Source organism: Ceratotherium simum, chromosome 21 (assembly GCF_057802395.1).
Source record: "Ceratotherium simum simum isolate JZ-2026a chromosome 21, ASM5780239v1, whole genome shotgun sequence".
Lineage (NCBI taxonomy): Eukaryota > Metazoa > Chordata > Mammalia > Perissodactyla > Rhinocerotidae > Ceratotherium > Ceratotherium simum.
In genome coordinates, this window is record NC_141920.1 from 46,688,083 (window position 1) to 46,701,058 (window position 12,976).

Sequence of the window (12,976 nt, forward strand, 5' to 3'; positions counted from 1 at the left end):
AGCAAAGCAATGTCATAGAAGGAGAGATGTTTTCAGAACAAAAGTACTTTAAGAATGAACGTCTTCAAAATTCTTTTAAAAGCGTCAAAATGATTGATATTAAGGTAACCCAAATGCCCACAGTGTATTATGTGCACATATCTCTTGTCAGGCATACAATGAATTATTTTTTTAAATCTCTGAAGGTAAAAATAATATAAAACTACCACTCATAAAACATTTTTACAAGAACATTTTACAAATATTCCAGACAGCATGTTTCTCTCCTTGCAATGACAACCACATTTATGGGTTTGGTCCATCAATAAATCATCTAGCAGAGCACTTTGGTCACTTGTCAAGGACAGGGAATCAAGGCTTACTCAGAACTACACCAGTCAACTGCAAAAACCTTGGTGCTGCAGCCCACTGTACTGAGAGAAGTCTCTCTTCTGAGGATGGAAACATATCTATTATCCTATAAATGTGTTCATGCCCTTAGTATGGAGATGGCTTGGCAACCCCAGCTAAATATCTTATGTAGCCTCTAAATAGGATCTTAACTTCAAGAAACGAAGTAATCTTTTAAAATAAAAATATATTGAAAGTCTTAAGCAAGAAAATCTTTTCTCCCAATCAAATTTTGAGGAAACAAATTTAGATCTCCTGATGAAAAGTTTTGTGCACTATTTAAAAATTGTATATCACATCACATTTACTTCACCAACATATTTCAAAGAGATGTTGTACCAAGAAACAGACCCAGTGTCTCAGTGATTGCTACAGGTCCTATCTAGGTGGACAGATACACACATGTCAGTTAAATGCATAACTCTAGGAACTCATTAGCCAGAACAAGCCCACTAACTACCTGAAGGAACCTTTTCTAACTGCTATACTGTTTATAATACCTAACACTGGGGCTCAGTGGAAACTCACCGTTGTCATGACTAGGTTACAGTACTAACACATGACTGGTTTGTAATTGAGAAAGGAAGTTAAAGTGCCCTCCTCCTTCTCCTTCTCCAGTCACCAAACCACGTCCAGTATTTTTTGGTCTAGAGTCACCATTTACCAGGCTGGGCTCTCTCACAGCAAAGCTTCAAGTGCCCGCGCTCATGAAGGATTTTATCCCTTACCTTTCCTCAACCTAGGGCCTTCTCCCTTGCCTCGGTGTTTATCCATTGTTGGACAAAGTCCGTTCTGCCTCAGTTCAATATTTGCTTCCTTATGCCTATGAGGACCTCACAATGCTTGGCAGGGCCAACAGACACTTCACCTCCTGGGAGACTCAGGATAAAATCTACACAGACAGTTCTCTTCCCAAACATCTGACAAATCCATTATCTTGCAACATATTCTTGGAAACACTTTCTCCTGATCATTGGATGTGACTGCTGGGGCCCGTCAGTCTTTCCTCTTTTTGGAATGGGGCCAACATTTTTTTTTTTTTTTTTTTAAAGATTTTATTTTTCCCCCCAAAGCCCCAGTGGATAGTTGTGTGTCGTAGCTGCACATCCTTCTAGTTGCTGTATGTGGGACTTGGCCTCAGGATGAACGGAGAAGTGGTGCCTCGATGCGCACCCGGGATCCGAACCCGGGCCACCAGCATCGCAGCGCGCACACTTAACCACCAAGCCACAGGGCCGGCCCTTGGGCCAACATTTTTATTTTTAACTTTTAACCCACTCATAGTTGTCTATATCAACTCTTCCCTACACAGGGAGGAGAAAAATATACATGAAAAGAATAGACTTTAGAAAGAGACATACAGAACATAACGCCCCATATCTGTCAATAGCCCCTGACTTTTTGAAATTAATCTGTTAATTTCAAATTAATTTTGAAATTAATCTTATTTCAAAATTATTTTGAAATCTGAAATTAATTTTTTAAAGCAACAATAGAAAACTAATACATATATATTTGCCATATATGTTGTACTCAGAAACTCTTGTACGTGTGAAGCAGTACAGTTTAGTAGTTACAACCCAGATTTGGGAGCCAGATTGCTAGGGTTCAAATCTAGGTTCTGTGCTTACTGTGTAATCTGGGTCAGTTACTTAATTTCACCATGCCTGAGTTTTCTCATCTGTAAAATGGGATAATAACAGTGTCTACCACAGAGAATTGTAATGAGGTTTAAATGACCTAATATATATAAATGCTTAGAACAGTGTCTGGTACATGGAAAGCACATTTTCCTCAGAAAACAGGCCATCAGCTATTCTCTAAGGAACTCTTTTTTAATAGGAACAACATTAGAAAGAAATATTTGTGCAGTAGGCGTACACAGCAGAGGGTTTCAACTTGAGACCTGAGAGCCTAGCCTGGCCACTTTAGGTATTTCTCAAGACCCAAAGTTCACAAAGATATTTCTACTCTACCTTTACTATTATGAAATCGTTTTCATTTTAATCTCAAAAAGTTTCTCTCTATATATCATTCCTGTTTGGATTTTTAAACTCTTCATCTAAACTATGATGATACCCACCCCCATCCCTTTTACATGCCTCTTCAACCCTACTGGTTGCCATTTACATTGATTCATGTGAAAAAAGAATAAATAAATGAGTAAATAAAATCTAACTCGTTGTACTGATTCTATGAACTTCTAACTTCTATTGACTAACTTTTATTGTATTTTAACAATAAATATCCTTTGAAGGTAAGTCTTATTACCTTTGAGGAGGCAGTAAGACTACCAGGGCTGGGACTAGGATGAGAAGAGGAAGGGCTCTGCACAAAATTTAAGAGGGTACCAAAAAACACAGTAATCAAAATAAATAATATTTTAATGCAATAGTTTTTAAAAATAAAAAATCAGTGCAAAAAATCCATGATGAACAATATTAAAATTTTAAATAAGTATCAGTGTTGAGCTGAGCCATATCAGAGCCTGAGGTAAAAGGAAAAATATGTACCCCTATATGTATGTTTTTATGTATTTTAATGGTTTTTTTCCAGAACATTAAAGTAGTTGAAAAAATATTAAAAAGTCAAAAAGCTCAATCTTGAAAAATCGAAAAATATTAAAACTCACATTAGTTTAAATATTTTATTTATCACACAAAATGTATTATAATTTCATTTTCCTGGCTTTAATGGAAGCAAATTCACCAATATTTTCAAAATCTACTTCTTTGCTTATCTCATTTTTCAATTGTGAGAATTGCCATGCTTGACAATTTCTCCTGACAAAATGGCAATCTTTTAAAGATATTTTTAAGGCCACAAGTTCACAAAGATATTTCAAATCTAACTTGAACATTATAAAATCTTTTCTTATTTAATTTTTTAAAAACTCCCTCTGTATATCATGCCTCAAATCAATTAATAAGCAACGGCAGTGCACAACCAGAGAAGGGGCAAGAACACAGAGAAACACCCTCTGGGGTGCCGTGGTGCAAGGTCTTCTAGAAGCTGCCAGTAGAGCAGGACACAGAACTTTCCGGCACTACAATATCTACACCAAGCACAAGGGAGCAGCAGTCCACTGGAGGAATTTGAAATTAACAAAAATTTTCTCAAAATGAATCAAGGATCTAAATGTGAAACATATAAATATAGAACTTCTAGAAGAAAACATAGGTAAAGATCTTTATGATCTTGGGTTAGGCAAAAATTCTTAGACATGACACCAAACGCACAATCCATAAAAGAAAAATTGATAAATTGGACTTTATTGACACTAAAAATTTATACTCTCTGAAGAACACTATTAAGAGAATGAAAAGACAAGCCAGAGATGGAAAGAAAATATTTCCAAGTCATATATCTGATAAAGCACTTATATTCAGAATATGTAAAGAACTCTCAAAATTCAATATTAAGAAAACAACTCAATTTAAAAAATAGGCAATAGATTGTAACATACACTTCACCACAGATATACAGACAGCAAATAGCACATGAAAAGATGCTCAAGATCATCAGTCATTAGAGAAATGCAAATTAAAACCACAATGAGATACCACTACCACTAAAATATAAAGGCTGACCATACTAAGTGTTGACAAGAATGTGGAGTAACTGGAACTCGCACACTGCTGGTAGTAATGTAAAATGGTACAACCACTTTGGAAAACAGTCTAGCATTTAAACATATGCCTTTATATGATTCAGCCATCCCATTCTCAAGAGATAGGAAAGCACATGTCCACACAAAGACTTGTACACAAATGTTTACGGTAGCTTTATTAGTAGCCAAATACTAGAAATAACCCAAATGCCTATCAACAAGTCAACAGATAAACAAACTATGGTATATCCATACAACAGAATACCGTACAACTCAGAAATAAAAAGGAATGAACTATTAACATATGCACCAACACAGATGAATCTCAAAATAATTATAGAGTGAAAAAAAGAAAAGAGTATACATTGCATGATTCTATTTCTATAAGACTCTAGAAAATCAAACTAATCTATAGTGACAAAAAGCAGATCAGTGGTTGCCTGAGGACTAGGGGGTAAGGTGGGGAAGGGTGGGAAAGGAACATGAGGAAACTCTGGGAGTGATGGCTATGTTCATTATCTTGCTTGCACAGGTGTATACTTATGTTGAAACTTACCAAAATGTACATTTTAAATATGCACAGTTTATTGTATGTCAATTATACACCAAAAAAGCTGTTTTTAAAAAAAGAAAAAAACAGAGCAGGTGGACTGGAAGTGATTGAGTTAAAGATCAGAAGGATGGAGGTTATGGTCAGACAGAGGTCTGCATGACGACAAGGATCCAGAAGAGAAGTCAGGAAGCCACAGAGGGGGAGGAGGTCAAGGGGCTGATAGGTAACTTGGCATGAAGGAAAAGGACTGGGAGAGGGCTAAGCCATTTAAAAAACAAAGCAAGTGAGCAGGAGATCAGAGACGTGACAGCAACAAGGGGGGACAAGGTAGCATAGTCTAGGGGGAGAGGTTTCCACAGAGAGGGTGGTGGATGATGTCTGGAATTGGCTTTGGATTAAAAAAAAAGACCATGATCTCACCCCAATACCCCCGAGGGAGACAGGCGAGCCTCAGAGAAAACCCAGGTTTCGGTAGCCAAGGAGGCAAGGCAAAAGACTGAGGTTGTAGAGCTGCTGCTTAATTCAAGAAGAGGTCTTTCAGAGGGCAGAGCACAAAGAAGTGGGAAGGAGAGGAAGAAACACAGATCAATGATGGTGAAAGCACCGCAGAGGGGACTCCGGGAAGACACCCAGTGAGCTGAAGGGGCATTAGGCCCAGCCACCCCTGGTGGGCACAGAGGCATGCAGGGTCCTTGGATTTAGCTCAGCCTGGCTGTGATGCATCTTTGAGGTAGTCTTAGTGTGGAGTGGATGGGGAGACCCTGCTCCCTCAGGGAGAGTGGACTATGGTGTGGCCTGACTGTGAGGGACACAGGGAGGGCTGTCAGACTCAGGCTCTGAAAGAGAGGTTAGAGCCCAGTGAGCAGTAGAAACTTCAAGAAATGAGCCTTCTCAGAGGTTGTGTTCACATCCCAGGGAATATGAGGCCACTGGGTAGCCGAAGGAATAAAGCCAGAGACACTCTTAAAAAGTCATAAACAGGGGCCACCCCGGTGGCTCAGCGGTTAAGTGCACGCACTCCGCTTTAGCGGCCCGAGCTTCGCGGGTTCGGATCCCTGGTGCTCACCGATGCACCGCTTGTCAAGCCATGCTGTGGCGGTGTCCCATATAAAGTAGAGGAAGATGGGCATGGATGTTAGCCCAGAGCCAATCTTCCTCAGCAAAAAAAGAGGAGGATTGACACTGGATGTTAGCTCAGGGCTAATCTTCCTCACCAAAAAAGAAAAAGTCATAAACAAATCTGCAGTGTAGTTATGTATGCACTTGGTTTTTATACTACATATGAGAAAAACCTAGTTGAGCAAACCAGATTTAATAATGATTCAAATATAAAAACACACATGAATAATACTGTATTCTGTATTTAGCACTATGCACTGAATGGGACAGGAAATCTGCTTTCTAGAGGCTTGTGAGCAGCAAACCCTCTTAAAGCAAACTTACGTATAAGTTGAGTCCTGTACTGATAACACAGGGCACATGAAGGGGTGCCATAGACTGCCCTTGCACCAAATATCCCTGGTTTGTTGATGTGCCATTCTTGGTCATCTCCTCACTCCCTTTTAGTTCTCATTATTGCACAGAGAGAAGGCTTCAAGCAGCCACCTTTATCCACCATGATTTACTGGCCTAAAAATGACTTCAGGAATAATTTGACAAACAAATTTTTTCCATTTTAATCAATAATGGAAATTTACAAATAGTTGAGTAGCTGGTTAGCACACATCACAGAGTCATGAGTGTTGTGTCAGCCACTTCCCTAATCTTCTTACTCTCCAAACATCACTTGAAATAGTATCTCTAGATGCTTGGAATAATGAACCAGTGTTCATTTCACATTGCAAAACTTATAGTTCAAATATGCTTCCTCATTCAATGATTTATAGCAAGGAGCCAGGATTAAAAACCTTAAACAACGAGAAATTGACAGACTATTTTTTCCCTCTAAAAACAGTTTTAAGAGAAATAGAATGCCTCTCTGCTACAGATAAAACAATGTGGCATGATAAGAAACAGACTTCAAACACTGGCAGTCGATATTTCAAATTATTTTCTTCCTTCTCAGGGTACAACGTGGCTATTGGTAGGTCTGAGAGCTGTTCAGACTAGCAGAATACAGGAGTTGCTCTTATTTTAGGTTTCTATGCTTAGTAACACTGTCATCTATAGTGAGGACAGGAAGCATGTTGAATCAGTGGTGTGTAAACCAAGCTTCAAGGTTCTAACCCAATATTTCAGAGTACCTTGGTCACTACCAGCTGCAACAACACTTAATTGAGAAGTTTACACAGCAGTGTTCTTCCTATTAGGTAGGGAATACTAGACATCTGGACTGCAAAAAATCTAAAATAAGGAATATTAGATACCTGGAATGTCAGGTACTGACCAGTGAAGAGCTTCCCGCCCTAGCTTCAGAGGCTTTGCAGAAGTCAAGATGCCAATCCTAGGGAGATATTTAAGGCACTTTCCTTTCCTTTGAAATCTAACGTTTCCTTATAGTTTCCTAGTTTCTACAACTAACTTGGCCAAGACCTTGAGTGACAAATGGTAACAGTTTTCATAAATCCAAATAAACTGGGAAGAATGCAAGAATACATACAGTGAGGAATGTAAAAAAATGTGTAGAATTACAAACTCACAAGCCCTTATCAGCAATTTCAAAATCCAAAAAACTATGAAAACTGAAGGTTTTGTGTGTAATTCATTAGTGGACAGGACCTGACCAGATGTGAACTCATGTGGTGGCAATACCTGACTAACCTGACTGAGGCTATTTTGGGTTTAGTTATCCCCTTGATGATGAAGACTCATATTTTAGGCTACAAAAATAATACCTCTCTTGGTTACAGGGTACTGCCCAGACCTCTGGACAGTACCATCACGTTAATGTTTGTTGTATATCAATGCACCATACTGCCATTCTACAATATGAAAAATTCTGATTCCAAAGCACATCTAGCCTGAAGATCATCATAAAAGAGACGTGGATCTCTATAAACACCAATTTCTACCCAGTTTGACAAATCATGCAAAAATATATTTATCTGAAAAGAGCTTGTTTGATTCGAGCATTAAGTATATAAGCAACAATAATAAGGATGATTTTATAGCAAATGCTCATACTTCAGCACTCTAAAATATGACTCATTCTGACCATGTTATAGAGCCAGTTCATTCTACACACAAACTAGATAAACAACACCTGTTCTTATGACGGCTCAGGAGATCTAGCATTCTGCAATCCCAATCCAAGAGTCACTGTGCTCAGGAAGATGCCATTAAACTGGGTAAAAAGCTACTTGTACCAGCAATTTGACTGTTTTATTTTTACTTTCATTTAAATACATAAGGCCAAAGTACCAATTAAGCGGAAACACTGTCAACAACTCTCTAAAATTTAAAGAAAAACTTTCTTTGTGAGTTTGAAAGATTTACAAACCAAGGCACTATCTTTAAGATTTATTCATTCAAAATAGATGTATTTACTATATATACTTTACTTTCTTTACATTTATAACATATAACTTAAAATAATTCAGTTTTTAAAAGAGTCAGTTACATTTTTCACATAAATAATCCTAAATTAAATTTAAAATTCTCAATTTTGGAATATCCACTGAACGTGCCATGTTCTTTCAGGTTCCATGTCTTTTACATATTGATCTCCCACCTAGAAAGCCCTTTCCACACTTTCTACACTCATCTTTCAAGGCTCAGATCGAAATTGCCTCTCTTGAAGCCTTCCTCAATTCCTCTGAATAGAATTACTCAACTTTTCTTCTTTGCTACCATTACACTTCTTTTACAGGGCCAATTAGTACTGTAATTTTTTTTTCTCATCTAACTCTCACTAGGCAATCAGCTTAAACAATAGAAAGACAGTGAGACATTCTTTGTTTTTGCCCCAGAACTTTGCACACAAATATCTCTCCCTCAATAAATACTTGAATGAATGAATGATCAAATAGTTAAGATTCCATTATAAGGTTATGCTCTCCTCAAATATGATCATCTGGTAAGGAAGAAAATGTGATCACCTGGTAAGAAAGAAAAATTGTAGGACTAAGCCAGACATTCTTTAAACAGAAGGTAGAATTCATCGTCAATACCACAAATTTCTCCAGTTGTGCTGTGGATATTAAATTGAGATGAAATGCTGTTCGATGTCAAAATCTGGACAGAAAGGGCAGCCACAGTAACTTGCTTTATTTCAAGTTTCCTCTTGCTGCCGCGTTCTAAAGTATTGATCCTAGATCAATGTTTCTCAAACTTATTGTGAAAATGTTAAAAATGCAGACTGTGATGCGGTAGGTCTGGCTGGGGCCTGAGATTCTGCATTTTCTAACAAGCTCTCAGGTGAGGCTGATGCTGCTGGTAGCACTTTCAGAGCAAGAGATAGATATTATATTTTCCTCCAAGTCCAGGTTGGACTCGTCTCAGTTGTAATTAGCATACCCTTGTTAATATTACTTGCTATAACCTATCTTGATGGTGTTAAATATATAAAACATTACTGAAAATTCAATTGGAAGAAATTCATATTACTCTAACATTTTAAAATTGTTCTTACCTATACTCTGATAATGCCATCGAAAGAAAATTCGTTCAGGTAGAAACTGCAGTATCTTCTATAAAACAACAAAAAAAAATGTATAAGAGAAAATAAACTACAAGTGAAATTACACATTTTCATGATAGGCCCATAGTACTTGCTATCTATATTTCAGAAAAGAAAAAAAACTCTTTGTAATAACATCAGTACTGCACTTTATCCTGCACCCCTATAGGATAGTTTCTTTTACTTGCCCCAGGCAAGCTCTCTTCCCTGAATGTTTTATAGAGATTACTGTCCCAAGTTCAATTCACCCTAAAAGAAAATGAGAAAAAAAACCTACAATGATAATTTTATCTTAATTAAATCATAGCCATTGCTTAAATATTAAAAGAATAATTTCCCAAATGCCGGATTCCCCAGGCTTCTTCTCTTCCACCTTCCACTCCCATTCCCACTTCCCAAACACGCTTACTTACAGACACACACCATACAACGCGCACACATGCGTCAAATCCCACTTAGTGAAAAATATCTACACACTAGATATCAAGCTTGGCATTTGAAATATAGACATAAATACGAATAAAATACTTAGTTCTTACTTCCAAGGGTTTCATGATTAATGGGCAAGAGAGATGGTAAAGAAAATATCATCCAGGAAAAAAAAAAAGACTGACAGAAGTTTGAGGTGCTACAGAGGTGAGGGGGAAAGCACCTCATCTCAGTAGGGGCCTCATGGAACGCTTCCTGAAAAAAGAGGACGCTTGAGCTGAGACTTACAGAGTTAATTAAATTAGCCTGGCAGAGAACAGAAACAGAAGGAAGGGCACGTGAGAAGGCCAAGAGGCAAAGACAGCCTGCTGCCTAAAAGAACAGCAGCAGCAAGAGGGTCCACTGGGCTGGGAGGTGGGTAGGGAGGGGAGGAGATGGGACTGGAGAGGCAGGTGAGGCCAGGGGTTAATGTTCTCGTGGAGCAGTGTGCAGTCCCTGAACAGGGTACAGCTGGAAGTGAATTTAAGATGGCTGAGAAGAGAGGCAGAGCTATCAGTGAAGAGGCAGTGATAGTACTTCAGATGAGGAATAAAATGGCCTGGACCAAGATCAGCAAGGGAAAGAAGAGACGCGTATAAGTGGTATTCAGAAGGTAAAATTGTCAGGATGGGCAGGTATAGTAGTTGTGGTAAATGGATGACTGAAGAACGACTCCCCAGTGGCTTAGTAAATGGCAATACTTTTATCTAAGGCATCAAGTCCAGAAAGAATCCCAGAATTGAAGCATATCAAGTTTGGTTCTGGACATCCTGGAATTTGAGGTATCAATGAACTATCTTAGTAGAGATGTTTTTCTAGGCAATTGCATACATTGGTGGGGAGTGCAGGAGCAGGATTTGGATGGTAACAGGATACAGGTAGCAGCTGAAGATGTGTGTAGATGAGATCCCTCTGGGGGAGAGCTTAAAATGAGAAGATGAGATGAAACCCTAGAGATATCAGTGCACTGAGGTTCCCCTAAGAAGGTACAGCAGAAGCCAGAGACAAGTGTGCACAGGTCAAAGGAGAAACTTTTGATGTGAAACATTTGATGTTTATGCTTACTTGTTTTAAAGATTAGAAATACTTATGACTATTTACTTGCATAACTAGTTAGAAAAAGTTAAAGATGCTGGAAAATGTTGGAAAATTGATGCCATGTGACAAAGTGACTTCAGTATTAAATCAAGTGACCTCAGTGCTATCTATTGCCCAGAGAACCCACAACCTTTGTCAGCCAGACACCAAATGCCAGGCAGGACGGATCCACCTATACAGTGCGCAGAGGCAAGTGGTTCTTTGGGGGAGAAAAGATCAAAATAGGTCTTCACCTTGCAATATACACCAACATGAATGTTAGATGGATAACACACAAAAGGAACTAAGTGTAAAAATTTGGTTATATATAAGCTCCATTACATTAAAAGGGAATCAGAAGTTAAAAAAAAAGTTCCCTATAGAATATTTTAATAAGAACCCACGCGAGCACTGTCCTACCAACAGAATGTAAACCTGAACATCCCCATGAGCTGTAGAAGATGACACAGATGGGAGTGAAAACCCAGAGAGCTGTCTACAGATTACAGGAAAACATCACAAGCCAAGAGGTTAGTACAAGAAAACCAATGACTCTGAACTGAGAATAAGGAGGAGGGTCTCAGCAGTCAGGCTGCTGCCAAGCCAAATGAGCAACTCTAGAGCCCAGAATAAGCACAATCTGGGGATGGGCTGGGAGGTTTCTAGGCTGAAGAGAGAAAGCCTCTATTTGCACCTAAGTTTTATGATTCTTTAGCTCCAAGTTCCACATGTTTGATAACAAACGAATAATAATTGTTGTAGGTTGAGTTCTCTGGGAAACAGACGCTGTGGTGGGGTTAGGAGTGCCAATGGTTTATTGGGCAGTAATATCTGTGAAAGTGAAATGAGGAAGCAGGATTGGGCAGGGAGCCTAAGACCACCACACAGCTGACAAATCTCTGCCAGCCCAGCAGGAGCTCCAGAGCAAAGACGGCCTGTTAGAGGAGCACCATGTGCCTGAGAATGGCTAGGCCCTTGTACCAGTGCCTTGCTAGGGCATCAGGTGGGCACTACGATGGAAGAGCATGATCAAAGCTAGAAAGCTAAAGGCCTTAACAGCTGGCAGCTGGGCACTCCACCCCTTGCAGCTGGGCAGCAAATTCTTTCTTGAAAGAGGATGTGAGCAGCACATCTCTATGTCTGCCACAATAATCTTCAAATTATTAATTAGAATATTCTCATAATATTAAGAGGCTGAAGTACTAAGAGAAGTGTACCCTACTTCAGGCACATGGTCTCTGCTGGCATTGTTTCTCATCAGTTGGCTGCAGCCTCACATTGAAAGAAGCCTGGGCCCAGTGAGTCCTTCCCATACTTTTCCTGCCTCCTTCCATGTAGTTCACTCTTCCTGAGTAAATAATTGTAACTCATTGTCCTACTTTCTCATGCATTCTCCTCCAAGGGGATTTGGCACCCCAGCTATGGTCTAGGATCATCTTCTGATCCCATCTTGCCACTTAATTTTAAAATGTCGTATAGAAGGCACAAAGAAAATTACTCTAAAGATTCGGGATAGATCTTATCTTGGACTAGATGAATGCTCAGCATGCCCACTGTTCTTCAGATCTTTACTTTAGTCAGGAAAGCAATTCGGCACTGAATCATGCTTTTCAGCTTTCCAAAACACTTATCAGTCTTCTTGATTTAGGTTTATTTTCTTAGCATGCAACAAAGAAAAACGTCTTTTTAATATAATGAAAAATAAAGAACACAGCAAAATGATGTGTATCTAGATGCTTGGATACTAGTGGGCCACAAGTAGTCTCCAACTTGTTCTGAGGGCAGGCTTATCACCATCACCACTTCTGGATAAATGTTTTCAGATTTACAAAATGGATGGACTTTAAAGACACTCAAAAATAAACTCAATAAGGTTTGGATATGAAACACTGTGCCCAATGTCTGAGCTACGAAAATATTCCCAAACAGACAGAATCTTATAAAACAATTCAAAGACTGAAACATCACCCACACTGATGCTTCTTTTTGCACCCAAATACTCCAAGGGCCATTTTTTATGCATTAAAGTCTACGAGGTCAATAAAAATAAAGCCCCACACAACCATCTGTGTCTAAATGCTAAGCCTGTCCCTCAGAAAGTCCCAAATGAAGCCTACCTTTACTGAGGCAAATACAGCATGGCATTTCTACTGCAGCCAAGATTCTAAGCTACACTACTGTGAATGCCACATAAGCTACTGACATCTTGTTTGTGGTTTCACTGGAGAGTAAAATAAAAATAAAGAAAAAATTCAGGAAA

The 12,976-nt window shown here is 38.9% G+C and overlaps 1 protein-coding gene across 9 annotated transcripts in view; it reads right to left on the reverse strand.

Moving 5' to 3' along the window:
* The window catches only part of RALGAPA2 (Ral GTPase activating protein catalytic subunit alpha 2), a 310,483-nt gene that overhangs the window by 246,497 nt on the left and 51,010 nt on the right, over positions 1 to 12,976 (reverse strand). For all 9 annotated transcript variants that reach the window (XM_087445685.1, XM_087445686.1, XM_087445680.1 and 6 more), the window contains one exon: positions 9,124 to 9,181. In XM_087445685.1, coding sequence (XP_087301811.1) covers positions 9,124 to 9,181 — 58 coding nt within the window. The remainder of the gene's footprint in view (positions 1 to 9,123; positions 9,182 to 12,976) is intronic.